General features: G+C 43.9%; 2 protein-coding genes across 3 annotated transcripts in view; one reads left to right on the top strand and one right to left on the bottom strand.

Annotated features, from left to right (window-relative positions):
* The window catches only part of WDR26 (WD repeat domain 26), a 35,409-nt gene extending 34,419 nt beyond the window's left edge, over window positions 1-990 (bottom strand). For both annotated transcript variants that reach the window (XM_043486027.1, XM_043486028.1), the window contains exon 1: window positions 113-990. In XM_043486027.1, the coding sequence (XP_043341962.1) occupies window positions 113-537 (425 nt within the window). In that variant the 5' untranslated portion in view covers window positions 538-990. The remainder of the gene's footprint in view (window positions 1-112) is intronic.
* LOC122451757 (translation initiation factor IF-2-like) lies at window positions 536-24,807 on the top strand. Its single transcript, XM_043484668.1, has 3 exons — window positions 536-875; window positions 989-1,318; window positions 24,659-24,807. Exons 1-3 carry the CDS (start codon window positions 536-538, stop codon window positions 24,685-24,687), a joined length of 699 nt encoding a protein of 232 aa, XP_043340603.1. The 3' UTR covers window positions 24,688-24,807.
* The last annotated feature ends 3,175 nt before the right edge of the window (window positions 24,808-27,982 follow it).

Here is a 27,982-nt window from a genome sequence, read left to right as displayed (position 1 = left end):
AATTCTCACTCTTTGACTGAGCTCCTTCCAGCGCGCCCCGCTCCCCTCGCCTCCCCGCCAGCTTCGGTCCCCTCGGTCTGTCCACACCAGCTTGCCTGTAAGGGATACTTACTTGAGCCCTAAGCCATTCAAGTGCTGTCCTATTAGCCTAATGACATCCTCATCTGACTGGGAGAGCCGCTTCTTCTTCTTGAGGCTGCTGCCCAGTTCGGGGGTGGCCAAGGAAGAAGAGGCGGCGGTGGTGGCGGAGGCAGCGGCGACGGTGGCGGCGGCAGCGGCGGCGGCCCCGCCGGGGACCCCGTTATTGACATTCAGGCTGTTGCTATTGTTGCTGGCGGCGGAGGGGGCGGAAGGCAGGAGCCCATTGGCGTGGGCCAGGTCCCCCGCGGACGACGAGGACGAGGGGGACGACTCCCCGTTCTGGGCCGACAGGCAGGCGAGTTCCTGGGTCTGTCCCTGGCCCCCGCCGCCCCCTCCTCCTCCTCCTCCGCCGCCGCCGCCGCCTCCTCCTCCTCCTCCTGCCCCGTTGGCCTGCATGATGCTGCCGCTGACCAGGCTGTGGCCGCTACTTCGGTGGGGGACGGCAGCGGCGGCGGCGGCGGAAGGGGCAGCAGCCGGGGGGAGTCCCACCACTACCACCACGGAGGAGGAGGAGGAGGAGGACGACGACGAGGACGAGGACGAGGACGACGAGGACGGAGGGGAGAGGCCTGCTCTGCCTGCCGAAGCCCCGGGCTCTCCTGCTCCCTCCGCCGCCGAGGCTCGGGGTTTCTTCCGCGGGGGCGGGGAGGCTCCGCCGGTGTCCGAGTCGGAGGAGGAGGAAGCGGAGGCCAGAGTTTCCTCGCCGAGAGAGGCCGTGGTGGGAAGCCGGTGGGGCGAGGCGGGGGAGGGGAGGCGGGGGCCGGGGACAGGGTCGGGGTGAGGGGGGGCCGGGGAGGCGGGGAGGGGGGTCAGGGTAAGGGGTGAGAGGAGGGGGAGGAGGAGGGAGAGGAGGAGGGGGAGAAGGAGGATCCGGGCCCTTTCCCCCCCCCCCCTCCCGGAGGCAGCTCGGGGTGCGCGGCCCGGGGGTCGGGCCGGGGGGGGCGCCGCGGGGCGGCTGCGGGGGGCTCGGGGCCCGCCGCTGGGCTAAGCCCCGGCGGTGGTGGCGGCGGCGGCGGCGGCGGGCGGCAGCGGAGGCAGCTGCCGCCTCTGTCCTCGGGTCCGCTCCGCTCTGCTCCCTGGTGTGTTGATTCTTCCCCCAGCTGCTGCCTAATGGAGTCCAGGCGCTCGCGTCACAGGAAATGCCTATACTGCCCTCCTCACTCACTTCCGGTGGCAGGTATGGAACCTATAGGGGGGCCTGTCACCCGGCACGTGCGCCGGGGGCCGGCCGGGCGGGAGGGGAGGAAGGCCGGCGGGCCGGCGGGGGGCCGACCCCGACCCCGACCCCGACCCGACCCGACCAGATCCGCCCCGGAGCCCGGGCCTGGCCGGCTGGGCCTCGCCCCCAGCGCCCCTGGCAGGGCTGCCTCGGCGAGGAGTAAGTTTGTAACCGCCCTCCGAGGCTGGGCGTGCACAGGAGGGCGGCGATCTCGATCGTGTGCGCGAGAAATGTGCGTGTGGACCCCGGGGTGACCTAGAAACGCCAGGGGTGCGGAGGGACTGCAGATTCTCCATCCCCGGCCGAGGACGGGGTCGAGCAGGTGGCGAGGTTTTTGTCACGAGAACGAAGAGGCACAGGGCTGTGGTAGGCCCTGTCGACTCGCTCAATGGTAACCAGGACTAGCCAGCTCTCGGTTTGAGTGTGGAAAAATCGAATTTCTACAGCCAGGTGCCACACACAGTTGTCGTGCCTGGGCCATCCTTGGAGGTTTGAGATGATGAGCCTGGGAGACTGTGTTCCACCCGTGGGAGATGGAATAATGGCTAAGAGCAATATCTGATGGGGACAAGGAGTCAGAAAAAGGCTGTGGGTGTAGAGAGGCGGGGAGGGACTCTGCTGAGGGGCTTTCACTTAGCTTTTGCCCAGCATCTCCTTCTCCCTTCCAGTTGCCTCTTGAGTCACTGCTCAGTTTAGGCAGCAGTAATAGAGACCAAACAGCTTCATCCAAAACATGAATCTCAGGGAGTATTCAGACTCAACTTGAGATCCAGGCTTAAATGTTTAGGCGAACTGCGAGGCTTCAATGTCGATGTAACTTAACCCATTTATGTGGCTGTAGAAATGCAGCAACCAAGAGCTAGGCTGAGTCTTGATCATTGGTAAATAGTCTCCATTACCCCAAACAGTTATTTACATATATGTGGTCGATAGCATATACACCTGACATGTACAGAGATTTTCTTAGACATTTAACAATCTTATTCTGAACTAGTTTCCATGTGGAAAAACAGACTCAACAATGGAGTATATTACAGCTCAGAAATCTCAAAAGTTTATAGCGCAAAATAACTTTGAGGCTTTTGTTTAGGTTTCTGAAGTTAGAAAAATTTGTCGCTCAGTTGGTAAAGAATCTGCTTGCAATGCAGGAAACTGGGATTCGATTCCTGGGCTGGGAAGATCCACTGGAGCAGGAAATGGCAACCCACTCCAGTATTCTTGCCTGGAGAATCCCATGGACAGAGGGGCCTGGTGGGCTACAGTCCATGGACTCGTAAGAGTCGGACACTACTTAGTGACTAAGCCACCGCAAAAAATAATTCTTATGAGAAAGTATTAAAGAATCCTGAGTTCTGTTGATCCTCAAATTTAAGAAAGAAGACCAATGCAAGATCTGACAGAGATTTAGCTTTTAGTCTCATCTCTTAAATATGCTTCCAGGTGGCAGTGTAATTTTGAGATGACTCACATTCAGTATTCTTACTCACCTGAGACAGACCTGAGTTCTACCTGAGGTTCATAGGGCACTGCCACTGTATCCAGCAGAGCCTGAATTACTAGATAGTTAACACTTCAGAGAGTCCTGGTTGTATGCTAACTTTAGACAGCCTTATTATTAAACGTGTTGTTTTTGTTTATACAAAATTAAAATTTGCAAAGTCATTTTTAATAATTTATGAGGCCCATAGCAGTACTGAGGACAAGCTTCTGAATGAAGTCTGTAGCTTTCATGAAGGAAACGATTACTTAGTGGTAGCCACAGACAAGGCTTACCCTTCATGAACAAAAGTAAAGGATGAAAGGCAAAAGAAATTGGTCTCAATTGGTGTCTAAACTCATATATATACCCCAGCTTTTGTATGTATTATGTGACTAAGGTGGCTGTTACAAGAATTCTGAATTTATGAAGTCCATGTGGGCACACATTTTTCTCTAAACTAAAATAGAGCTGGAGACCCTGTTGTTTGAACTTTGAATGTTTTTAGAGCCAGGTTTCAAGCCCATGCACAGATGAATAATTCTGAAATACCACTCTGTACACACTGAGAAATCTTCAGTAACACCGTATTACCTGCGGGATGCAATCCAGAGTTTACCTTGCTCTCCACAGATTGTTCTCCATCTTTCTCTTTGACTTTATTTCTTACTGCTCCCTTTATGAACCCTTCACTCCCCCAAATGTGCTGGCCTCATCTTCTGAGTCTGATCACATGCACCCTCCTACCTTTTCTCTACCCTTCTGATTCAAGACTTGGCTCCTTTCTCACCTCCTCAGGGGAGTTTTTCCTGACTTCCAGCCTCCTTACCCTCCTTCTGAGAGTCCTTTATTTAGACTTCCAATATTGAAGTCTGCTTGCAATATTTAACTAAAACCCCTTCTTCAAGTCTTCAGAGAGGACTGATTCAGTTCCCCTGATTTGCCTTCCCCTTTTCACCCTCCTCCTGGAAAAGACTGAGATAGATGTATGAGTAAAGGTCCAAGATGTCTTTTAGGAAAAAAAAATTTGAATGTATATTCAGGTGTTTGATTCATTTGTTTTCATTTCCTGTGCTATTTTAACAGGCCTTTATATGACCAACCCTGTGCTAGGTTACAAATAAGAAGCAACTTTTATCTTAGAGATACTGAAGCAAAGACTTACAGGGATGTAGAAGATAGTTGAGCTACTTTATGTATAAGGACTTGCCAACTACAAGATGTCTGTGAGTTATGAACATTATGTGTTTCTCAACTAGAGTATAAATTCTTTGAGGTAGGATCTGTGTATTGTCGTTTAAGCCAATGTTTTTCAGATTTTGGACCCTGACCTGTGAGTCATAAAATTGTTGTTTTGGTTGTGATTATAATTTTAAAAAATGAAATGGAAAAATGAAAAAGACTAGGAAGCATCCAAGTCAGTCACTAGTAGGAAAGGTCATTATTATTTTGTTAAAGTTCTGTTTTAATGACAGACATATCTCTCAGCTTTACAAAGCAAAATGCATCTCTTTTGTAGGCCATTCTCATAAAAGTTTGCAAAACACTCATCTCAGACAGTCTAGACTGACAAAAGGCAACTCAGGAGATCAGTGTTAGACAAGTTCTGTCCAGAGCAGTGTCTTAGCTGTAAAAATTAAAAGCTACTAGATTAAAAAACTAAAAGCTACTAGGTTAAAAAATCAAAAGCTACTAGATTAAAAAATTAAAAGCTACTTAGATAGTATGGGTGTTCATAATAAAACATAAAACCAAATTTTCATAAAAGACTTTGTAAAAAAAAACTAGAAGAGACTGTTTACTCTTCTGTCAAGTTTTAAATTTAGTGTCTCAACTTGGTACTTAGCAACATTACTATTATTCAGTTTATTAAATTTCTACTGGAAGAGGTAGTTCTCAGGTGTCCTTGGAGAGGGATATATTTGTATTTACATCTCTAGCATCATTTCTGGGGCTTCCCTGGTGGCTCAAATGGTAAAGAATCTTCCTGTATCATTCCTAGCTTTTCTTTGTTCAGGGTTCTAATATTGGCAAGCTGGACTTGTTGGACTTGGGAGAATTGAGGAAAGAGCACTTGGAGTGAGAGCACATTTGATCAGCCAGTTGACCTTGGACAAGTAGTTTGACTTCACTGCCCTGCACTCATTTCACAAGTGAAGTGTGGATAATGGCACCGGCCTACCTGCCTCAGAGAATTGATCTGGGAGTCAAACAAGATGCAAGTATAACAGATAGTTGGAAAAAGTCTATCTTGAAAGGTTTTAAAACATAGCTTAAATCTTCCATCATTTCAAAAAGGACTTGAGGCAATGAAGTTCAAAGAATTTAATAACTGCTCGTGTTTCTGAGCTGTGACTCTGTAGTCATTTGTTAACCCCAACACGACCACTCCACTGGGTTCCTGTGCACCTCTAGCCTGACAGCTGTCCATACTGTGCTTCAAACTGGCCTTCCAGGAATGGGGAGTTTCCAGTACCTACGTTGTAGAGTGGAGGGCACAGTAACCCTGGCAGTTACTGCTCCATGCATGTCTCTCCAGCACTTGGTTATCCTCCCCTCCTACAAACATTCCGCTCTTGCCACCAGCATCCAGTATCCTCCTGTGAGGGAGGGAAGGGGTGGCACGCTGGGTGGATCCAAGTGCAAAGACAGGAGCCTTATACTTAGAAAGGAACATGTGGAAGTATTCTTTTTCCTCTCAGCTGAATACCGTCCTTTTTGCCAAGAAAACTAGATTGTTCTTTTCCCACCACACAGCTGGGTTAGACTGCTTGGAGTAGCTTGTTCTTGCGGCTCTGTCACAAAATGCATGTAACACTAAGATGTGTGTGCAGAGATATTCACTGAAGCATCATTGGAAGGAGCAAAAAGAATGGGGTGCTGATATGGAAATAGGATCAAGATATATTGAGTAAAAAATGCCTATCACAAAACAGTGTGCCTCATATGACTCACCTGATAAATAAATGAAAAGATATGTATGCATTATTTTTTTTTGGTAGGATAGAAGAGCATAAAGCAGTGATTTATCTTTGAGTGGAAGGACTGGGGTGGTTGAGGAGGGAGGTTCCGATTTTTCCATTTGATACTTTTCTGCAGTGTTTGCATTTTCTAACTAAATATAAGTATTTTTTTAAAGTGTCAATAGAGGTTATTTGGATTTTGGTTTTTTTTGTGTATTAATAAGTGTCATGTTTTTAAAGTACTCACGTTTCTATTTTTATTTTAATTTTTAAATTTTTTCCACATTTTTAAAAGTACACTCAAAACCAATAAAAATATCCATGATCATTAATCATAATAAAAGATGCCAGATGAAGCAGTGTTGTGTATAATTGATGACATTAAATATATTTGCTTTGTAAACATCTCTTTCTTTCCCATTACCTGCACTTCCCATGTTCTCAGACTGCTGACTCTGCACGCACACACACACCCATCTCTCATTTGGTTAAATTCATCTGGGGAATAAAGGGCAAAAAGACATTCCTATTTATTAACTTTGAAAAGTAGATAAATAATTAATAGCCCCTGGAGTCCATGGACAGTGGACAGCAGGCCCTTTGGGCAATCTTTCTTCTTCTCAGGTTCCTGTATGTGGTTCATCTCTCTGGCACTATGATAATCGTAAATAATCAATGGAAAAACACAATTATTGTTAACCAACAAATTCTAATTAGTATGAGAAAGTATGTTTTCTGATTAGATTACACACAGCCCAGATAGAAGTAATGGTCTAATGCCTAAACATTTTAAAGGTTTTAGTAGGTGATTATTCATGAAGTTTAAAAAAACTGTTGAAAGAGTTCCTGCATTTCTTCATTTAATTTTACCTCAAAAATGTGCTCTTTACTTAATAATACTAAATATGTAGGCAAATGTGGCACGGGATGGTAGCCTAAATTTAAAAAGCTGAAGGAATTCATGAATGCCAGTCATTAACAACGAAAGTGCAAAACAGTAGTTGTTAGCTTTTTTTTTTTTTAATGGCTTGTGGAGCGGCCTTTGGCTAAGTCAGGACGAGAGGGTTTTAGGACTTGCTGGTCCTTTAATACCAATGGGGTTTGTGTCTTCATAAGAGTGACCTTTCTGTGTACATCTGTGAAATATAGGAATGTCCACTTTCTAACTATACTTCTGACCCTTTCTCAGAGTAGCTTTTTCTCTATCCCTAAATTATTGACAAATATTATGAAAATAGAAATAGGTGTGTTTGTAAGGTTCAGTCACAGAGTTTCAACAAAACTGGTCTTCTCCTTTTGTTTCCTAGTGTCCATCCTTTTCATTCTTATCCTTTCTTTCCTATGATGGGACATGTCCACCACAGGGTTTACCATAATAATAAACAAATATGAAGAGCTAACACCTACCAGGCCTTGTTTTAAGTCTTGACATTCACTGTACTATTTTAACCTTCCCATCAGCCTTATGAGGTATGTAATATTATTGATGGTATACAGTATTATCAATATTACCCCCATTTTATGGGTGATAAACTGACACCAGAAAACTTGAGGTCACACAGCTGGTGTGTGGGAGAGCCGGATGCGCAGGCTTCAGAACTGTGTGCTCTGCACTCCACTGCTTTTCGGAGATGGCTGGTATGACTCTGAAAAGTACTCATTGTTTAAAGGGGCCAAAAAAGAAGAAATAGAGCAAGTCCTATAAATTAATTCTTTTAAAGATTTTTCTTTTAACATGGACCATTTTTAAAGACTTTAATTTGTTACAGGATTGCTTACATTTTTGTGTTTTGGTTTTTTGGCGTGTGGGGTCTTAGCTCCCTGCCCAGGGATCACACCTGCGCCCCCAGCATTGGAAAGCAAAGTCCTAACCACTGACTGCCAAGGAAGTCCCTGAATTAGTTTTTTGACTTTGCCCTTTTTATGCACATAAGATTTTGGTCCCTCACCTTTGAAGCCCCTGTCGTCTCATCAGCCCATTTAGTGGTAGATAAATGGCTTTGTAAGCGCTAGTAAAAGGTTTTCCTTCTTCCGGAAGCCACCTGGGGGAGTGCCCGAAAGCTCCTTGACAAACACAGAGTTCATTTCTTCAAAAAAGTCCTGGTTGAAATGCAGCATCTTGCCTAGAAGGGATAGATAACACACGAGGCTAGGTATAACCTGGAGATTTGTTTATCCGTTTAGCGAACTTCATCTTAAAACAGTGAAGGAGGGCCAGAAGGAATGAATGAACTTAATTTCCTTTTGAACTGGGAGAGCTCCAAACCTAGAGGGCTTCTTGAGAGACACATTAAGTCAGGAGGCCTCAGCCGGGTGGTTTTGCAATTGCTTGTGTCTCTAGTGCGAGTTTCTCAACTGTGTAAGCCTGTACTTGTCTAGGATCCTGGGAAAAGAAAGAGCCAGCCTTGATTTATACAAGAACTCGTACTTGATTGCTTTACTCCGTTAGTGGCTCCAGCCAGGTCAACTGGCAAAGGAAGATAGATGTCTAACTAAGATGAGGCCAGACAGCAGATGCTTAGTATCCACGGGCAGGACAGGAAGGGCCAGCTTGGGGAGGCTACAGGAGCTTCTGTTGAGTCTACTGTGAGGGAGGGCAGCCAGGCTGCTTAGAGCCCTGAGTGGCATGTGCCCCGAAGAATGTGGGTAAGTGATTGCTGTGTCTTGGGCAGGTGCCCTAGTCACGTTTCTTTTTTAGCGGCTTCTCTGAGGGTAAGCACACTGTGTCTCGTCTGCCCATCACCGTGTAGTTGGGGTGTGGGTTTTCTTCTCTTTCAGATACTCTACTTGATAATGAGAAAGTGGCCTAGATGGCTTCTTTTTCTATTGTTATTTTTTAATTTTGTTTTTTAAAATTAATTTTTGTTGGCATATAGTTGCTTTAACAATGTTGTATTTCTGTCGTACAGTAAAGCGAATCAGCTATATGTATACGTATACCTCCTTTTTTTGGTTTTCCTTCCCGATTAGGTCACCACAGAGCACTGGGTAGAATTCCCTGGGCTATACAGTAGGTTCTCTTTAGTTACCTATTTTAGACATATGTACATATGTCAATAGTGAAAGTCGCTGCTCAGTCGTGTCCAACTCTTTGCGACCCCATGGACTCTAGCCTGCCAGGCTCCTCTGTCCATGGAATTCTCCAGGCCAGAATATTGGAGTGGCTAGCTGTTCCCTTCTCCAGGGGATCTTCCCAACCCAGGGATTGAACCAAGGTCTCCCACATTGCAGGCGGATTCTTTACAGTCTGAGTCACCAGGGAAGCCCAAATGTGTCCATATATGTGTATATATGTGTCCATCTCAATCTCCCATTTCATCCCACCTCCCCCTTCCCACCTTAGTGTCCATACATTTGTTCTCTATGTCTGTGTCTCTGTCTCTCTTTTGCAAATAAGATCATGCCCTAGGTGACTTCTTGAAGTCCCTATAGCCTAAGGGCTCGGTGTATCTGGTTTCTGTTGCCACTACATAGTATTACTTGATTAGGTTGTGGGGGTAGGAGAAAGGAATCTTAAATAGCCCCAAAGCATAAAACTTTGGCTATGCCATAGCTTTTTTTTTTTTTTTTAAGACTTATTATGCAAGATTTTAAGCATACACAAAGGTAGAATAGTCCAGAGATTCCCATGTGCCTACTGTCCAGTTCCAGTAGCCATCAATTCATCCATCCTCCCTCTTCCGCTTATTTTGAAGTAAATCCAAGATATTATTTATAATATATGTATTTATATTTCGGTATGTAGGTCTAAAATAACAACCCTTTTTGAAAACATTGCCACAAAGCCATCATCATACCTAAAAAGCTGAATAATCCCTTAATTACCATCAAATATGCAGTTAGTGTTCAAATTCCCCCAACTGTCTCACATACATATTCTTTTTTAATAGTTGGTTTGTGTGAAGCAGGATCCAAATAGGATCCACACATTGCTTTTGGTTGATATATTTCTAAAGTCTCACTGTCTTTTAAGGAAGCATTTTTATTTAAGTGTAATATCTAGAGAGGAGTGCACACCTCCTGTTGTACAACTCAGTGAATATTTTCCCGTGAAACCACCACCCATGTGTCATGAAATAGAGCTTTACCAGGATTCCATAGTACCTTATTGTAATTTTAATTTGCATTTCTCTGATGACTGATGGTGTTAAGTCATTTTAAAATATATATTTTTGGAGCCATTTCTGTAATCTATGAAGTGCCTAGAAAAGTTCTTGTCCTCCTCTCTCTCCCTCTTAAAAGTGTGTTTCCTTCTTATTGATTTGTGGAATTCTTTATATATTCTGAATACGAGTCCTTTGTTGAATGTATGTACTGCAAATGTCTTCTCCCACTGTGTGGTTTGCCCTCACTCTCTTAATGGTGTCTTAATGAGCAGAATTTCTTAATGAAGTTCAATTCATCAATTGTTCCCTTTATGGTTTGTGCTTTTCTTGTCTACTTTAGAATTCAATCCCTGGCCTCAAGGGCATGACGATATTCTCATAAGTTATCCTCCGGAAGTTTCAGCATTTTGTGTTTTTAAAATTGTCTACACTCCTAGTATTTAGTTTTGTGACGGGTATGAGACAGGGGTCAACATTAATTTGTTTTTCCATGTGAACATCCAGATATCTTTTTTTATGATCCAGATATCATTTTTGTTGTTGTTTACTTATTTGTTTATTTGGCCTCACTGTGCAGCATGTGGGTTCTTAGTTCCCTGACCAAGGATTGAACCCAGGCCCTTGGCAGTGAGAGCACAGAGTCCTATTCTCTAGACAGCCAGGAAATTCCTGATCTAGCAGCATTTTGAGAAGACCACCCTTTCCCCTCTGTCCTGCAGTGGTGTCTTTATCCCTCATTAGAGGACTATACCCGTGCAGGTCTCTTCCTCAGCTCTGTTTGTTCTGTTGGTCCGTTTGTGTATCTTTGTGTTTCAGTTGGCAAAAGTTTGTGCTAATACCATGCTGACTCAATTTCTATAATTTTATAATAAGTTTTTCCATGTGGTTATGTAAATCTATCAGCTGTTTTTCTTCTTCAAGATTTTCTTGGCTGTTCTTGGCCCTTTACATGCCATAGAAAAATAGAATCATCTTGTCAGTTTACACAAAATAACTGCCGAGATTTTGACTGGAATTAAATAAAATCTGTGCATTGATTTGTGAGAGCAAATATCTTTATAATATGGCAAGATTTCATCTTTTCTGGCTGAGTAATATTCCATTATGTGTGTGTATACACATATCTATACCTATACACACACACACACACACACGTTGTTGTTGTTCAGTCACCAAGTCATGGCCGACTCTTTGTGACCCCTTGGACTACAGCACTCTAGCCTTCCCTGTTGCTCACCATCTCCTGGAGTTTGCCCAGGTTCATGTCCATTGTATCGGTGATGCCATCCAACCATTTCATCCTTTGTCACTCTCTTCTGCCTTCAGTCTTTCCCAGCATCAGGGTCTTTTCCAATGAGTCAGCTATTCACATTATACACAAAATTGTGTGTGTGTATTATATACACACACATATATACAAGTGTGTGTATATATAGAGATATACATCTGTATATACATATATACACATATATATACACACACACACATATACACACACACGCACACACAATGGAATACTGCCTGTCTTCCTGCATGCTCAGTTTTGTCCAACTGTTTGGACCCCATGGACTGTAGCCTGCCAGGCTCCTCTGTCCGTGGGATTCTCCAGGCAAGAATACTGGAGTGGGTTGCCATGCCCTTCTCCAGGGGATCTTCCTGACCCAGGGATCGAACCCACATCTCTTAGGTCTCCTGCATCTGCAGGCAGGTTCTTTACCACTAGCACCACCTGGGAAGCTACTCAGCTGTAAAGAATGAAATTTTACCATTTGCAAAGGTATTATGCTTGGTGAAATAAGTCACATGTGTGTGCTAAGTCACTTCAGTCGTGTTTGACTCTTTACGATCTCATGGACTGTAGGGATCTCTTATGTCTCCTGCATTGGCAGATGGGTTCTTTACCACTAATGCCATCTGGGAAGCCCATAAGTCACACAGAGAAAGACAAATAGTTGTGTTACCACTTACATGTGGAATCTAAAAAATAAAACAAATTAGTGAATATCACAGAAAAGAAACAGACTTGTATATATGAAGAACAAACTAGTGGCTACTAGTGAGGAAAGGGAAAGAGGGGAGGGGTAAGATAGAGGTAAGGGATTAAGAGGTACAAACTGCTATGTATAAAATAAATAAGCTACAAGGGAATATAGCCAATATTTGATGGTAAAGAATCTGCCTGCAATGCAGGAGACCCAGGTTCGATCTCTGGGTCAGGAAGATCCCCTGGAGAAGGGAATGGCAACCCACTCCAGTATTCTTGCCTGGAGAATCCCATGGACGGAGGAGCCTGGTGGGGTGCAGTCCACAGGGTTGTGAAGAGTTGGACATGACTGAGTGACCAACACACACTCACACATACACACACATACATATATTTTATGTATACATTTATCTGGTGATGGACACTTAGGTTGCTTTCAAACCTTGGCTATTATAAACAATGCTGATATGAACATTGGAGTACATGTATCTTTTCAAATTAGTGTTTTTATTCTCTTCAGATATGTACCCAGAAGTGAAATTGCTGGGTCATATGGCATTCTATTTTTAGTTTTTTGAGGAACCTCCATACTATCCTGCATGGTGGCTGCACCAATTTACATTCCCACAAGAGTGCACAAGGGTTCCCTTTTCTCCAGAGTCTTGCCAGCACCTGTTACTTGTCTTTTTGATAACAGCCATTCTGACAGATGTGAGCTGATATCTCATTGTGGTTTTGATTTGCATATCTCTAATGATTAGTGATGTGAGTGTCTTTTCATGTGTCTTTTGGCCATGTGTATGTCTTCTTTGGAAAAAGATCAATTCAGTGTCTGCTCATTTTTTTAGTTGAAGTATAATTGATTTACCATATTATGTTAGTTTCTGGTATACAGAAGAGTGATTCAGTTATACATGTATATTATATATATGCTCTTCTCATATTCTTTTCCATTGTGGTTTATTACAGGATATTGAATATGGCTCCTTGTGCTATACAATAGGACCTTGTTGCCTGTCTATTTTTTCTTTTTGGCCACACAGTGGAGCTTGTGGGATTTTGGTTCTTGAACTCCACCACTGGGCTGGCAGGGAATTCCCTTGTCTGTTTTATATATAGCAGCTTGTATCTGCTGATCCCAAACTTCTAATTCAGCCTTTCCCCACCCCCTTTCCCCTTTGGTAACCATAAGTTTGATTTTATATCTGAGTCTATTTCTGTTTTGTAAATAAGTTTATTTATATAATTTTTTTTGGTTCCAACATATAAGTGATACCATATGGTATTTTGTCTTTTTCTGACTTACTTCACTTAATATGATAATCTCTGGGTCCATCCATGTTGGTGCAAATAACATCATTTCATTCTTTTTTTACAGCTGAGTAGTAGTCTACTGTATTTATTACATATACACCACATCTTCATTATCCATTCATCTGTCAATAGACATTTAGATTGGTTCCATATCTTGGCTACTGTAAGTAGTTTGCCCGTTTAAATTTTTTTTTTTAATTTATTTACTTAGCTATTTTTGGTTGCACTGGGTGTTCGTAGCTGGGCGCTGGCTTTCTCTAGCTGTGGCAAGCGGGCGCTCCTCTTCCTTGCGGTGCCCCGGCTTCTCATGTCGGTGGCCTCTCTCGTCGCGGAGCACAGGCTCCAGAGTCCCTGGGCTTCGGTAGTTGTGTCACGCTGGCTTAGTTGCTCGGAGGCAGGTGGGATCCTCCCAGACCAGAGACTGAACCTGTGTCCCCTGTGTTGGCAGGAGGATTCTTAACCACTGGACCTCCAGGGAAGTCCCTGTCTGCTCATTTTTAATTGGGTGGTTTATTTTTGCTGTTGAGTTCTGTGAATTCTTTATATATTTTGGATGTTAACCACATGTTGGACATATCATTTGTAAATATTTTCTCCTATTTAGTAGGTTGCCTTTTCTTCCTTTTTTTGAGTGGTTTTTTTTTTGTTTTTGTTTGTTTGATTAGCTCCACTTTGTTTATTTTTGCTTTTGTTGTCCTTGTTTGAGGAGACAAATCCAGATAAATACTGCTAGGGCCAACGTCAAAGAGCATGTTGTTGTTGTTTAGTCGCTAAGTTGTGTCCGACTCTGTGACCCCACGGACTGTAGCCTGCCAGGCCCCTCTGTCCGTGGGATTTCCGAGGCCAGGATACTGGAGTGGGTTGTCATTTCCTCCTCCAGGGGATCTTCCCAATCCAAGGATCGAACCCTCATCTCCTGCATTGCAGGTGGATTCTTTACTGCTGAGCCACTGGTATCAGGTTCCACACTGAAGTCTTAAACCATTTTGAGTTAATTCTTGTGTATGGTGTAATGGTCTGGTTTCATTCTTTTGCATGTGGCCGTCCAGTTTTCCCAATTATATTTATTTCCAGCTCCATTTATTTCCCAGCTCCATTGTATGTTCTTTGCTACTTTATTGTAAATTATTAATTGTTCTTATATGTGTGGGTTTATTTCTGGGCTCTCAATTCTGTTCTGTGTATTGAATTTTTTTATGCTAATATATGTTATTATATGTTATATGTTATATATGTTACATATATGTTATAATATATGTTATATATGTTATAATATATAATATATGCTAATATATGCTAATATGTATCACGTTTAACATTTGATTTTACTCTGCCTGTACTAATGTTAAGACTATTGACAGGTAGTTTATCATTACAGATAAATTAAAAGTCCATATCAGAACTAGCCTTTAGTCTTGAATTGAGTTTGTTTTTATGATTTATATTTACTTTCTACTTACAAATAATTAAACAATATAGCTGGTCTTTTATCCTTTTAAAGTATCAGATTTAAATGCTTCCTTTGGAGAGACTGAGAAGTGGGTGGCTCCAGGAGGCTATTTAGGTAAGGAATGAGCGATTCTCTTGGGAAGAACTCATCCTAAGGGAGTGGGAGCCAGGCTGGACCCACTTGACCCTGTAATGAAGCCCTGCCCCGAGGGAGGGAGACTGTGCTGTCTGTCACTCACGTGTCTTCTAGCCTTGGTGCCCGTGGACTCATGTCTCAGCCCTTTGGTTTGGGGAGGGAGGGCTGCCAGTGAAAACTGCAAAGAACTCTTTTACTGGTAATTATAGAAAACACTGAGCATGTATTCTACCGCTTTGTGACCCCTTTGATATATTACAGAAGCAGGACATCGTCCCTTCCCTTTTGCTTTGGCACTGTATTTCAGAACCTACCAGACGCTCCCCCAGTGCCACTAAGAGCAGTAGTAGGAGGAGGAATATTAAGAGCATCCATTTATTTATTTATTTAGATGTGGGCCATTTAAAAAGTCTTTTGTTGAATTCGTTACAATATCGCTTCTGTTGTTTATATTCTGGTTCTTTGGCTGTGGAACCTGTGGAATCTTAGCTCCTCCACGAGGAATCAAACCCGTACCCCCTGCACTGGAAGGCAATGTCTTAACCACTGGGCCGCCAGGGAAGTGCCCAGTAGCTTACATTTATTGAGTGCTTGTTACTTGTTACTCTGCTAGGTACTGTTTTAAGTACTTTATTAACGCATTTAATAATCACAACTACCCCATGAGGTAAATTAGGTAAAAGTATCCTTATTTTACAAGGGTGGAAACTGAGGCACAGAGAGGCTAGATAACTTTCCTGAGATCACACAGCTTATAAATGGTAAAGCCAAGTTTTAGGCACCAATGCCCCCTGTCTCTTAACGTTATATAGGTTCTCAGGTGGCAGCAGCCGATGGGGGCTAGAGTAGGAGAAAAGGAATAAGCCGGGGATCCCTGAAGGGCCTCTGGCCAGAGAGCCCACTCTGCTTGCTTTTTGTCACCCGTGGGCTAGCTGGCCTGTGAAGACCGAAAGCAGTATCTTGGGGTGGGGGTGAGGGCTGCTTTAGAGGGATCTGTGGGCTAAATTAGCAATTAATGTCAAGAGAATGTGAAACACAGGTGAGGTAATCATAATTTTCTCTTTAGATCAGATTTATAGACTTAAGAAACATGATACCGATTTGTTTTACAATTTTATCACCTTAAAATTTCCTTGGAGTAAATGGAATCATGACTTCTGGTCTGTTCTTTCTCTGAGGTGACAGGCACATCTATATTTAGACCAATAGTCATGCTCCTGTGGTGATGGATCAGTGTGTGCCTCCAAAAATGGCCGAGCATCGAAATAATAATGTGTGTCTTTGTGAACCGATAAATCATCGATGTTGTAGATTTGATGCACACACTTCAGAGGGACTTCTATAGAAATTTGCTTGATAAGCAGAGAAAAGAACCTTTGTGCTAGGATCACAGAGAGCCACCTGGGCAAGGGTCCATGAGCTCATGTTAGTGAGCAGACTCAGATTCAGCCACATCACAGAGTGAATCTAGGCTTCCCAGGCCTGAAGCAGGAGCACCATTCATTTTGATGACACTAACCACAGCCTGGGATTTTCTTTAACCCTATCCTTTCTTTTACCTCCCTCATTTCATGTGTCACTAAGCTCTATTGATTCTACCCTTTTAATAGCTTTCATATCTGTCTGCTCTTTTCCTTTTCTGCTGCCACTAATTGGGTTCCTTGACATTTGTTCACCTGGATTGGACAATAACCTCCTGAATGCTTTTTTCCCTCTAACTAGTTGCCTTCACTGCCATCAGCATTATCTTTATAAAACATAAAACCATCATATCACTTCCCTGCTTAAAAGCATCTCAATGGCTCCCACAGATCAGAGAATTAAAATCTTAACATCCAGAGGCTGGTCTGTGAGGCTCCTTAAAAACTAGCCCTGGTCTCTATTTTGAGGCCCCATCTCTCTCATTTTGTCACTTGTGGAACCAACCAGCCCAGTCCTCCTGGGGCTTCTGGAACCCATAGTTTGCTTTCAGATATCATGCCTTTCTTGGAATGTTTCTCAACAGGGTGCCTTCCCTGCCACCCTTCTTCTCGTCTTTGCCCTTTTGGCTAACTCTGAATTTTCCTTAGAGATTGTCCTCCTACTCACCTTGGGTAGAAGACATGGAACGCGTCTTCTTTTTTTAAAAAAACATTTATTTATTTATTATTAATTTGGTTGCACCAGGTTTTAGTTGCGGCATACAGGATCTTTGATCTTTAGTTGCAGCATGTGGGATCTAGTTCCCTGACCAACAACTGAACCTAGGACCCCTGCTTTGGGAGTCTTAGCCTCTGGGCCACCAGAGAAGCCCCATGGTGTTCTTCTATACGCAGTTCTCTCGCCATGTTGTACCGCTTAAATGTCTGTCATCCCTGGTAGATTGTGGAGTCCTTGAAAGAGGATTTCATTCTTCATCTCTTCCCAGGTTACCATAGATGCTTCACAGGTATTTGCTGGACGCATTCTTCCATTCATCCAACTGTCCATTGTTCTTTCGACTAATATTTATTGAGCAGTTGTGCTGGAAACACATGGTGAAACAAACACAAAATCCTTATTTCCATGGAGTTTATGTACCAGTGAGAGAAGACAGGCAATGAAGAAAGAAAGAAACAGGAACTGAATCAGGAGGTAGGAAGTGTAGGCAGAGAATTAAAGTAGGGTCACGTGACACCGAATGCATGGGTGGATTCTGTGGATGGCCAGAGAAGGCCTCTCCGAGGGACAGCCTGGAGGCTGAGGCCTGAATGAACTCCCTTGTGGAGATCAGGGTAAAGAGCATTCCGAGAAGAAGGAACAGATAATACAAAGGCCTTAGGGTAAGAACAAGCTGACTTAGAACACTGGTTACCTAAAGCCAGGGCAACATCAGGGCACAGTGAGGAAAGTGTCTGCAGCAGGCAGAACTGAAGCCATAGGTCATAGCTGGTTTAGGAGTCAAAGGTTCTTTAAAGCATACTAGATGCTTACTGGCAGCTACAAATAGCAAAATAAAAAGGCCCTGCTGTTCACAACTGATGCACAAAAGCGCTTAGGAATGTAGGTGCCTCCCCACTTCACTGGAAGCCAAGCTATTCATGTCAAGATGGCCTGTGTGAAGAAACTGCCGAGTTGTAATTCACTTGGCTTTCTCTTCTTTGAGCCTTCAGTTTGCCCAAGCCACACAGTTAATGTAGCCACAAGAATGTGGACTTTTATCTGCTCTGAAATGTGCCTATTTTTTAACCTTTCCAGTGGGAAAGGGCCTTTACTTTACCCATCCCTCATTATTTTCCAGCTTAATGTTTTCTACTCCCTTCCTGTAACTGAAACAAAAAAAGGTGCTGTATTTGAAGATCTGTGTGCTTTTGTACAGGGTGAGCATGTGCTCATGTACATATGTGGGCCGTGGCCGAAGGTTACATAACAAGAGCTGGTCTGAGTACAGTTGGCTCATGCCGAAAGCCCTGATGTGGCAACTCCAAATTTCATCGCAGGTAGGCTGAGCATGAACTTGAAAATCAGGAGCCGTGGCTCAGGGCAGCCTGCTGGCCAGCTTTATTTTCCAGCTCAAAATGTTCCCTGAAAACCCTGGGTTTGGGTTCAAAAGGGGCAAGAGAGTTCTGTTTTACAGACAGGTGCTCCCTGCCCCAGAAATGGTGATATACAATTTCATCTTCCCCAGTGGGTGGGTGGCTATGATAGAGGAGATCAGGCCTGATAGAAGTGTTCACATTCTTTGTGGTTTTATTAACCAAGTGGCTTGGCCACATCAAGGCCATGTCTAGACAGCATAATAGACCCTGTTATGGCACAATAATCTGTTTTTGTGTATGTGTGTCTCCCCCCTCCACCTTTAATTATGTTTCTGGTTGTTCTTGGGAAATTGACCATCTAGAAGACTTGTTTAAATATACAGTGTAATAATTTAGGATTAAAAGGATCCTTGGACCTCTAACCTTTCAGACAAGGTAGCTGAGGTGTTAGGTGTCTTGCCCAGGGATAGACAGTGGGTTGGTGTCAGAGCTAGGTCTGACAGTCTTGGGTTCCTGGCTTCCATGGTGGCTTTTTTGTTCCCAGTCATACTGCCTTTAATCACTGAAGGGAGACAGCAAAGTGGCGAACTGATGAGTTTTTTTAAACTGGTAGTTCATATTTAAAAATTGAGAGATTGCACATCAGAATCTGGGTTTCTGGTTTCTCCAGAAAGACTTGAGTTCATACTCCTGCAGGGCTGGCTGTTGGTAGCAACAGTGGCTTCTTCCTTTATACAGGTCATGTGCTCTCCAGTTTACTCCAGTCTGCACTAGTCCTTGTTATCTCTCAAACAATGAAATTGACTGTCAGCTGCCATTTATGGTCAATTGTGAGCTGCTGTATTTCTGATAGTAGAATTAAGAGGAAAGAGAGCTATTTCTCATGCCCACCTATCTATTAAAAGTGGGCCATATTTCAAGAAGAATGGATTAAAAATTTTTTTTTGCCACAGCCCATGGCATGTGGGACCCTCATTCCCCAGCCAGGAATCACACCCTGTATTGGCAAGCAAAGTCTTAACCACTGGACTGCCAGGGAAGTTCCAGAATGGATATTTTAAAAAGCAAAGTGTTTCAAGGCCAAAGAATACAGCTCAAGATATTATGAAACAAATCTATTTGGCACCTATAAGGCATTGCAAGTTGCAACTCTTGTGCTAAACTCTGATACCATATCAGAAAAACTTCGGATACATTTTTTCAGGGAGGTTAAGGTATACCCTTGACAAGTTTTGAAAAGAGATTTTTGTAGCATGGAGCCAAGAAAAGCGGAACAGAGAAAGGAAAAGGGACCCTTCTTTCCCTTTGCCCCATAGCAGAGCTATTAAATGTGAGATTAGTCTGCTTAGACAGTGAGTGAGTCCAAAAGGCTGTGCAGTAAGAACTCTTCATATTAACTTTAGGCAGGAATATCTTGAACTGTTGTTCAGCTGTGAGCTGATAATCAAGGCAACAGAGATACTGAGAAAGTCAGAACTGAGGATTCCTTTCCCATTTGCTGGAATAACCGTGAAATTGCTTAAAGGAAATGTGCTATATTATTCTGAGAAATAAATGACAAATAAGCAACACCCAAAGTGTACTGCACTTATGATTTCTTGAATAAAAGGCTCATTTCTCCTCGTGATTTCTTTCTTTTTTTCTGGACTCTGCTTCTAGCTATCCTTCAACTTTACCAACATAAATATTGTTTGTGAAACCAAGAGGCTCCATACAAGGTTAAAAATAATTCAACTATATTGTGTTGAACTTAATTGAAGTGTCATGAACCATCTTGAGAGCAGGAGAACCAGTTCTCTCTTGTTGCTATTGGCTTAGTCTGTTTACTTTTCTGGTGCCCTGTCCTCTGAAGCTTGGGCTGAGAGACCTGGTGAGGAATGTTTCCTCTGAGGTTTCGACAGGTTCAGCTGTTCGTCACTGCCTCAGAAGCTGCTTGGCTGCAGGTAAGGAAGGCTGCTGCCCTATGGGAGGGATAGTTATGGTCAGTGAGTTTGAGCCTTTAGCTTGGCCTCACTCTGCACCCAAATTCACATCTGATTCAGGAAGTCTATTTTTGTGTGTCCACATCAACGATTTCCTTGCTCGCTTTATCGAAGGGAAACAGCCTTGCGTACTGGTGAGGAGATTCTGAATCAGGCCTCTTGCCTGGCTGAGTTGCAGGGCTTGGAAGAAGGATTAAGTCACGGGAGGAGTCACTGTCATCAGAATATCCACACACGACTGCCCACTTCCTTTCTGACTCACCTACACAAAGCATGATTACCCTGGAGGGGCCAGGTGGTGAGCAGGCACTGGGGAGGCAGGGGCCTGAGTCCTTTTTTTCCCAGTTCAGGGGGCACCATTGGCTGTACCTTTTCCAGAGAACCTCGAAGTCTGGGGATCCCAAGATACGCCTTGACTGTGCGAAGTCTGTTCTCGGCTTGTGACACCCTTGTCGCTTAAGTGGCTCAAGTATCTGTCACAAGTAGAACAAATGATGGATAGCCAGACTGTTCACGGCTAGAGGAGGCTCTTTGACTTATGGGAATCTAGTGGGTCCAGGATTGTCCAGGAGCCACAGTAAGTGGGGCCTCCTGAGGTTGATAAACCCTGAGCAGATTAGGGTGGAGTTCTGTGGTCCCTTCCTTGGCTTAGTCTGGAGAGCCTTGCCTTTGAAACAGTCAGGCTGTGGTTAGCATTATGAGAGATTCTTTCTGTTCCATCCCTCTTATAGCATATGTAATAGGATAATGGAAAAAAAACCTTCAACTGCCATACCAGTGTTGCCACATCAAAGCAACAGTTAATATACTTGTCATGGTAAATTAACATGGGTCCCAATATAAACACTGCTTTATCCCTTTTTGTTTTTAAATGAAGCATTTGGCTTGTATATTCTGTTTGAAACATCAAACATAATGCATGGTCATATTTGAATATGGATACTACCTATGTTTTAATAATAACTGGCATTTTTATTATGTGCGTGGCACCACAGGTGTATCATTTTAAATTATGTATATAGCATTTAAGGTGTATAGTGACTTATATAATTACTGTTGCTTCATGTGGCCTACATAGGATGTACCAATTTACCAGATGATGTCATTCAAATCACATAAAATGTCCCCTTAGAACTTCCTGGTGGTCCAGTGGCTAACACTCTGTGCTTTCATTGCAGGGGGACTGGATTCAGTCCCTGGTTCGGGAACTAGGATCCTGCATGCTGCTGGCACCCGTCTGCCCCATCCCCCCAAAATAGTCCCCTTAATCTGCCTGTCTGAATTCATGGAAATCACAAGTCTTGAGAAGTATTTAAATACCAGTAACATGGTCCATGAAATGTTGACTTACCTTCTGCCCTCCCCTTACACTGCCTCCTACCCCTCCCACAAGCTTGGCATCGTTGTTCGCCGTAAAGTTCCACCCATGACAAGCCCCAGTGTGTAGTGTGTAGTGGGTCTGAACCCTTGCCTGGACCCACGGCCAGAAATGGGATGTGGTCCAGGGAACAGCCTAGACAGGTGCCAGCTGGGACACGTGGCAAGGGTTCTCCTTGCTTTTTGACAGTCTTCAGCTGTGGCCTCCAAGGGAAGAGGAGCCTTGGCCATCATCCCCTCCTCCTACAAGTCTGTGTTGTAACTGCCTCAGCATCCCCTTTTGGCTGAGTTGGATGTTGGTGGATCCAAGGAGGGTAATTCTTGCCATGAGCATCACCTGGAGTCCTCCACAGTATGTTGAGTCCACTAGAGCCGGGTGGATGGTACCAGTGAGGTGGTTGGGCCCCTAGAGGAAGAGTGTAACTAACCCTGGGCAACAGCCTGAAGACTGTGGTGGTAGATGCCCCACCCTGTGCTCTCAAGCATGGGCGGGTGCATGTTTTCTAGGCCAGCAGCTCTAGACAACAGCCAACAGGCTCTACCATCAGTTCTGGTAAAGGAAATATATGTGAGGAGGCCAAATTGGAAGTGAATAAGAGACCATGATGTTCAAGGTTAGATAGGAAGAGCTCCTGACACAGATGTGGGTTTTCCAATGAGGAAGGCCACAGCTGATGTGGCCTCATGTGTGTCCTCCTCTTATGATCACCATCCTGTGGTCTCCTATTGAGGAGAGGGGAGATGGCCCTGGATTCCAAAAGTAGCCTCGCAAAGGTAGGAGACCCGACTCCGCCCAGCCGTTTTCACATTTCCCATGTGAAATTCACCAGCACTCAGAGCTTCTCTGAAGATCTAAGCGTGCCCAACTGAGTGGCAGTCTATGGGGGGAGAACGTAAGATTTCTTTCCTGCAGCTGCCTTGACTCTCTCCCTACGGAACCCTAAGTAGACAAAATATTGGGCCAAAGGGCCAAATTATCTTGTTTGGGGATCTCACCATCTCATTTTCCAGCCAGGCACTTTCCCCATCCTGTAACTTTCCAGTTGTAATTTGGGGAATACTATTGATAACTCTGACACCTGGTGGTCACTTCGAAAACTGCACTCTGGGAGGATTGCCAGCCCTCTGATCACTTTTAAGTTTTTTTTTTTCCCGGTTCCAATTTCAATGTAAATAAGATATACTTTATACATTAGTTATTCTTACTAATTGAATTATTTATAAGTACAATTCTTGAGAATGCATTTAACAGAATACACTTGTATAAAACATTTCTGTAAAGACATACCCAAAACTGCATGTTACAGTCCTTGGAGTTGAAGCTAGGTTTGGAGGGGAGGGGGAACTTATTTTACTTTACACCCACTAGTTATGTCTGAAATCGATTTTAAACAGAAAGAAAGTGTTACTTTAAGTGCAGCTGGAGGACCTCACTTGGGCAAGAGGCCCAGAAGTCCAGGATATTCCCCTCCAGGGCTCCTCCCCTCTCCTGGTTTTGTGTCCAGGGACCTGTAGTGCTTTCATGTGTTTGGAGGGCGTGGAGGTGGCTGGTCTCCCTCTGATCTTGTTCACTGATGGTGGTGGAGGAGCCCAGCAGCTGAGTAGAGGCTGTTCCTGGGGAGCCGAATGGCCGGAGGGCTGAAGCCGGGAAAAATCCCCCTCTCCCTTGATGGTCACAGGCTTCCCAGGTGGCGCAAGTGCTAAAGAACCTGCCTGCCAATGCGGGTGACGTAAAAGATGCATGTTTGATCCCTGGGTCGGGAAGGTCCCTTGGAGGAGGACACGGCAACCCACTCCAGTATTCTTGCTTGGAAAATCCTGTGGACAGAGGAACCTGGCGGGTACAGTCCATAGGGTCACCAAGAGTCCAACATGACTGAAGTGACTCAGGAGGCAGGCGCGTTGGTGGCCACTGTAGTGACGGGAGCGGCCATCCTGTCAGGTGTGGGCCGCCCACTTCCCGAGGTCGTGCTCAGCAGCGGGGCTCCAGCTGGAGAGTCAACCACTCATTGGAGTTTCCGACGCCTCACACGCGTGAGGCGCCCGGGGCCAAGTTTCACAAGGTGTGTGTGGTGAGGCCCCTTGAGGTGCGGGGCAGAAGCTCCCCAGGTTTTAACCCCAGAGAAGTGGGCTGGGGGCAGATGTGGCCTGGGGCTGGCTGGCAGGAGCACCCGGCCTGACGAGAGCCGTCGCCTTTTGGCTAGCTTCTCTGTGCCTCTTACTGTGCAACACCAGCATTGCCTTCTACTCTGGAACACACCTCCCACCGCTTTCCCACTACTCCCACTCATGATAGCGTACCTTTAGGAGTGTGCGTGTGTTGCACGTAGCCACTTTCCAAGTATGTGCTCTGGACAGCAAACACTCCTCTCGCATGGCTGTGCCCATTCACCCAGCTTACCAGCCAGAAGCCCAGAAACACTGGGTGACTGAGTGACCACAGAGGAAGAGGCAAGGTGTTCAGGGCACAGCCCCAGGGAAGCCTCCCAGGGCCGGGTCTGATCTCCAGGGAGGAGAGAGGTCCTGCCTGCACTTGTCATGTGGTCCCTGAGGGTGGAGTCAGGACCAGGACACAGGAGTGGAGCTCTTTCAAAGCAGCTCTTCAGGGAAAGAAAATCTCAGCACTGCACTCAATTATTGGTTTTTATACCCAGAGGACTTGTTTCAGCTCCAGTGATTAACTCTTTTTTTTTTTTTTTGGCCCCACCATGTGGCATGCAGGATCTTAGTTCCCTCACCAGGGATCGAATCCATGTCCCCTGCATTGGGAGCTTGAATCTTAAGGAGTGGATGGTCCAGTGATGAACTCTTTAGGAGACCCTCAAGGTGCAAGATAGCACAAGTGCTCTCTCAGGACTGGCCCCGGTGTCCACCATCTTTTGACTTCCAAAGTCAGGCATTCCTGGATCACTCCAGGTGATCCACCTCTCCTTCCTCCAGGTAGTCTCCCCTTCTACTGTCCTGGAAAATCAAGGTACCTCTCCTTTCCTCCTTCCTTCCTCCTACTGCTCAGATCAAAGCTCTCCAGCCAACACCATGTGACCTTGAGGATGGAAAACACATGCTTGGGGAGACAGAAGAAGGCTGTGACCCTGATGACCTCATGGAGCTGCCAAAACAGTTTGACTGCTTTACTCTCAATAAAGTGAGAAAAGAAACCCACCTACGTGAATGACTGGGCTTTCTTATGTGAAGCCAGACTTCGTGGTAACAGATAATAGCGACCCTCTGTGATAACCAGGTGTTTCCTTGTTTCTCATCCATACTATGGCATGGGGGCAAATAGTTCTTAATAAAGAACAGAAATAACACAGATTGAATCTCTGGGGGTGGGGGTTGTTCCTCTGGTAGGACTCTGTGCACATAGTAATATAGATCTGGTTGGGCGGCTGTTCTTAAATTACTGATTTTCAGTGTTCCTCACAGTGGAGTGGAGTTTCAGAAGCATGTTATCTGGTTGTCTTAGCTTCAGTTTAAATATGTGGAGAGCGGTGAGGGAGGCTCCTAAGGACACAGAGGAGAAAACCAGGCATTGCCTTTGTAAGATGGACAGATGGGGAATTCCCTGGTGGTTCAGTGGCTAGGACTTGACGCTTTCACTGCTGTGGCCTGGGTTCAGTCCGTGGTCAGAGACCTAACGTCCTGCAAGCTGCCCAGCATGGCAACAAAACAAACAAAACCAAAACACATTTGGAGCTCGTAAAAACCTCTGGTACTGAGCTCAGAGAAAGCTGGGCTGAGGCCCTTGGTTCAGTTCCCTTGCCCACCAGGATGGTGAGCTTGTTAGTGTCAGATGACCCAAGTATTTCTTGATCTCTGAGTCATTTTTTTAAAAAAGTCAGTTTTATCAAGGTATAATTGACAAACAATAAACTGCATCTATTTATTTTTTTATTGATTTTCTTTAGTATAGTTGATGTGTGATGTGTTCATTTCTGCTGTACTGCAAAACGAATCAGCTATATATATAGAGATATATCCCCTCTTTTTTTAGGTCACCATTGAGCACTGAGTAGAGTTCTCTGTGCTATATAATAGGTTCTCATTAGTTATCTATTTTATCAGAAAAGCTATGACAAACCTAGACAGCATATCAAAAAGCAGAGACATCACTTTGCTGACAAAGGTCCATATGCCTGCCTGCTAAGTCACGTCATTCATGTCCAACTCTTTGCGACCTGGTAGACTGTAGCCCACCAGGCTCCTCTGCCCATGGGATTCTCCAGGCAAGAATACTGGAGTGGGTTGCCATTTCTTCCTCCAGGGGATCTTCCCAACCCAGGGATCAAATCCACATCTCTTTTGTCTTCTGCATTGGCAGGTGGGTTCTTTATTACCAGGGCCACCTGGTGGACACAAAATATGGACACATAAAAGTCCGTATTTTCAGAGCTATGGTTTTTCCAGTAGTCATGTACAGATGTAAAAGTTGGACCATAAAGAAGGTTGAGCACTGAAGAATTGATGCCTTTGAACTGTGGTGCTGGAGAAAACTCTAGAGTCTCTTGGACAGCAAGAAGATCAAACTAGTCAATCCTAAGGGAAATCAACCTTGAATATTCATGAAGGGCTGATGCTGAAGCTGAAGATCCAATACTTTGGCCACCTGATGTGAAGAACCGATTCATTAGAAAAGACCCTGATGCTGGGAAAGATTGAAGGCACAAGGAGAAGGGGGCAGCAGAGGATGAGATGGTTAGATAGCATCACTGACTCAGTGGTCATGAATCTGAGCAAACTCTGGGAGATAGTAAAGGACAGAGGAGCCTGGCCTGCTGTAGTCCATGGGGTCGCAAAGAGTTAGACACGACTTAACGACTGAACAACAACAACAACATATACCCAGAGTGGAACTGATAGAGCATAGTAGTTCTGTTTTTAATTTTTTGAGGAGTTTGCATACTGCGTCCCATAATGGGTGTACCAATTTACATTCCCACTTACAGTGCACAGGGAGTCATGTATATTTTATGCTGTTATTTTCTCCCATTCTGTAGGTTACCTTTTAATTTTGTTGATTGTCCGTTTTCCTGTGCAGGAACTTTTTAGTTTGATGTAGTTCCATTTTTATTTTTGCTTTTGTTGCTTTTGCTTTTGGCATCAAATCCAAAAGGTCATTGCCAAGAGTGATGTCAAAGAGCTTACGTCACATGTTTTCTTCCAGAAATTTTATGGTTTCAGGTCTTACATTTATATCTTCAATTCATTTTGAGTTGATTTTTTTTTTGAGTTGATTTTTGTGTATGATGTAAGATAGTGGTCTAGTCATTCTTTTTGTATAGCTATCCAGTTTCCCCATTACCACTTACTGAAGAGACTATTCTCTCTCCATTTTGCATTTTTGCTCTTTTGTCATAAATTAATTGACAAAATATGAATGGTTTTATTTCTAGGCTCTTTATTCTGTTCCATTGATTTATGGGTGTCTATAAGTTTGCCAAGAGTACTTTAAAAATATCTTCCATGTGTCAACTAAAATTCTGAACATATTTAATACAACTGTTATGATTATTTTTACATCTTTGGACACAAAACCTCTGGGTCAGTTCTATCTCAGCTTATTTTGACTAATCATTCTCCTCTTTAAGAGTAAGTTTTTCCTGTTTCTTTCTGTGGCTCGTAATCTTTGACTGAATGTCAGACATTGTTAGTTTCACCATTCTGAGTGCTGAGTATCTTTGTATTTTTATTAATATTGGATATTATATTAATAATATTCTTATTAACATCAAATTTTGTGTTATTATTAATATTCATGTTCTAATTAATATTAATATCAATATTATTAATTGTAAAGAATTATCAGAACTGTTATTTTTGTTTAGTTTTATTAAAATGTCATATAGCTTTTTTCCTTTAGGGAGAAAAAAAGAACAAATTCCATCAAATCAAATGAGCAATCTGTCTTAACTTGAAGTTTGGGACTCACTGGTTTATAAGCTAGAATTGAATGAAAGGAGGTAACAGCCCCAGTTGACCATCTCATGCCAGTGGCAGCAAACAACAAGATCAACCAGGGCAAAATTGGTAACTATGTGGAAGCCCTGATAAGCGCTTAAACAGACTGGTTCCCTGAGACATCACTATAGATATATTTTTTATATATATACATATATATTAATATATCTTAATATTTTGGACTTTGTTCTTAGATGCAATTATGTTCCCTGGGAACAGTCCTCTGTTAAAAACTTGCCCTTTTCTCATGAACTTGTGTTCTCATTCTCAGCTCCTCTGTGTTGGGTCACTCTGGTGTATTTTCCAAGATACTGGCTTTTCTTGGAGATTTAGAGTCCTACATTTCTTGTAAAAACACTCTCAGGTTTTAACAGGAGGA

Source organism: Cervus canadensis, chromosome 13, assembly GCF_019320065.1.
Source record: "Cervus canadensis isolate Bull #8, Minnesota chromosome 13, ASM1932006v1, whole genome shotgun sequence".
Lineage (NCBI taxonomy): Eukaryota > Metazoa > Chordata > Mammalia > Artiodactyla > Cervidae > Cervus > Cervus canadensis.
The sequence above is the reverse complement of the archived record's forward strand: the minus strand, read 5'-3'. Positions and strand labels throughout refer to the sequence as shown.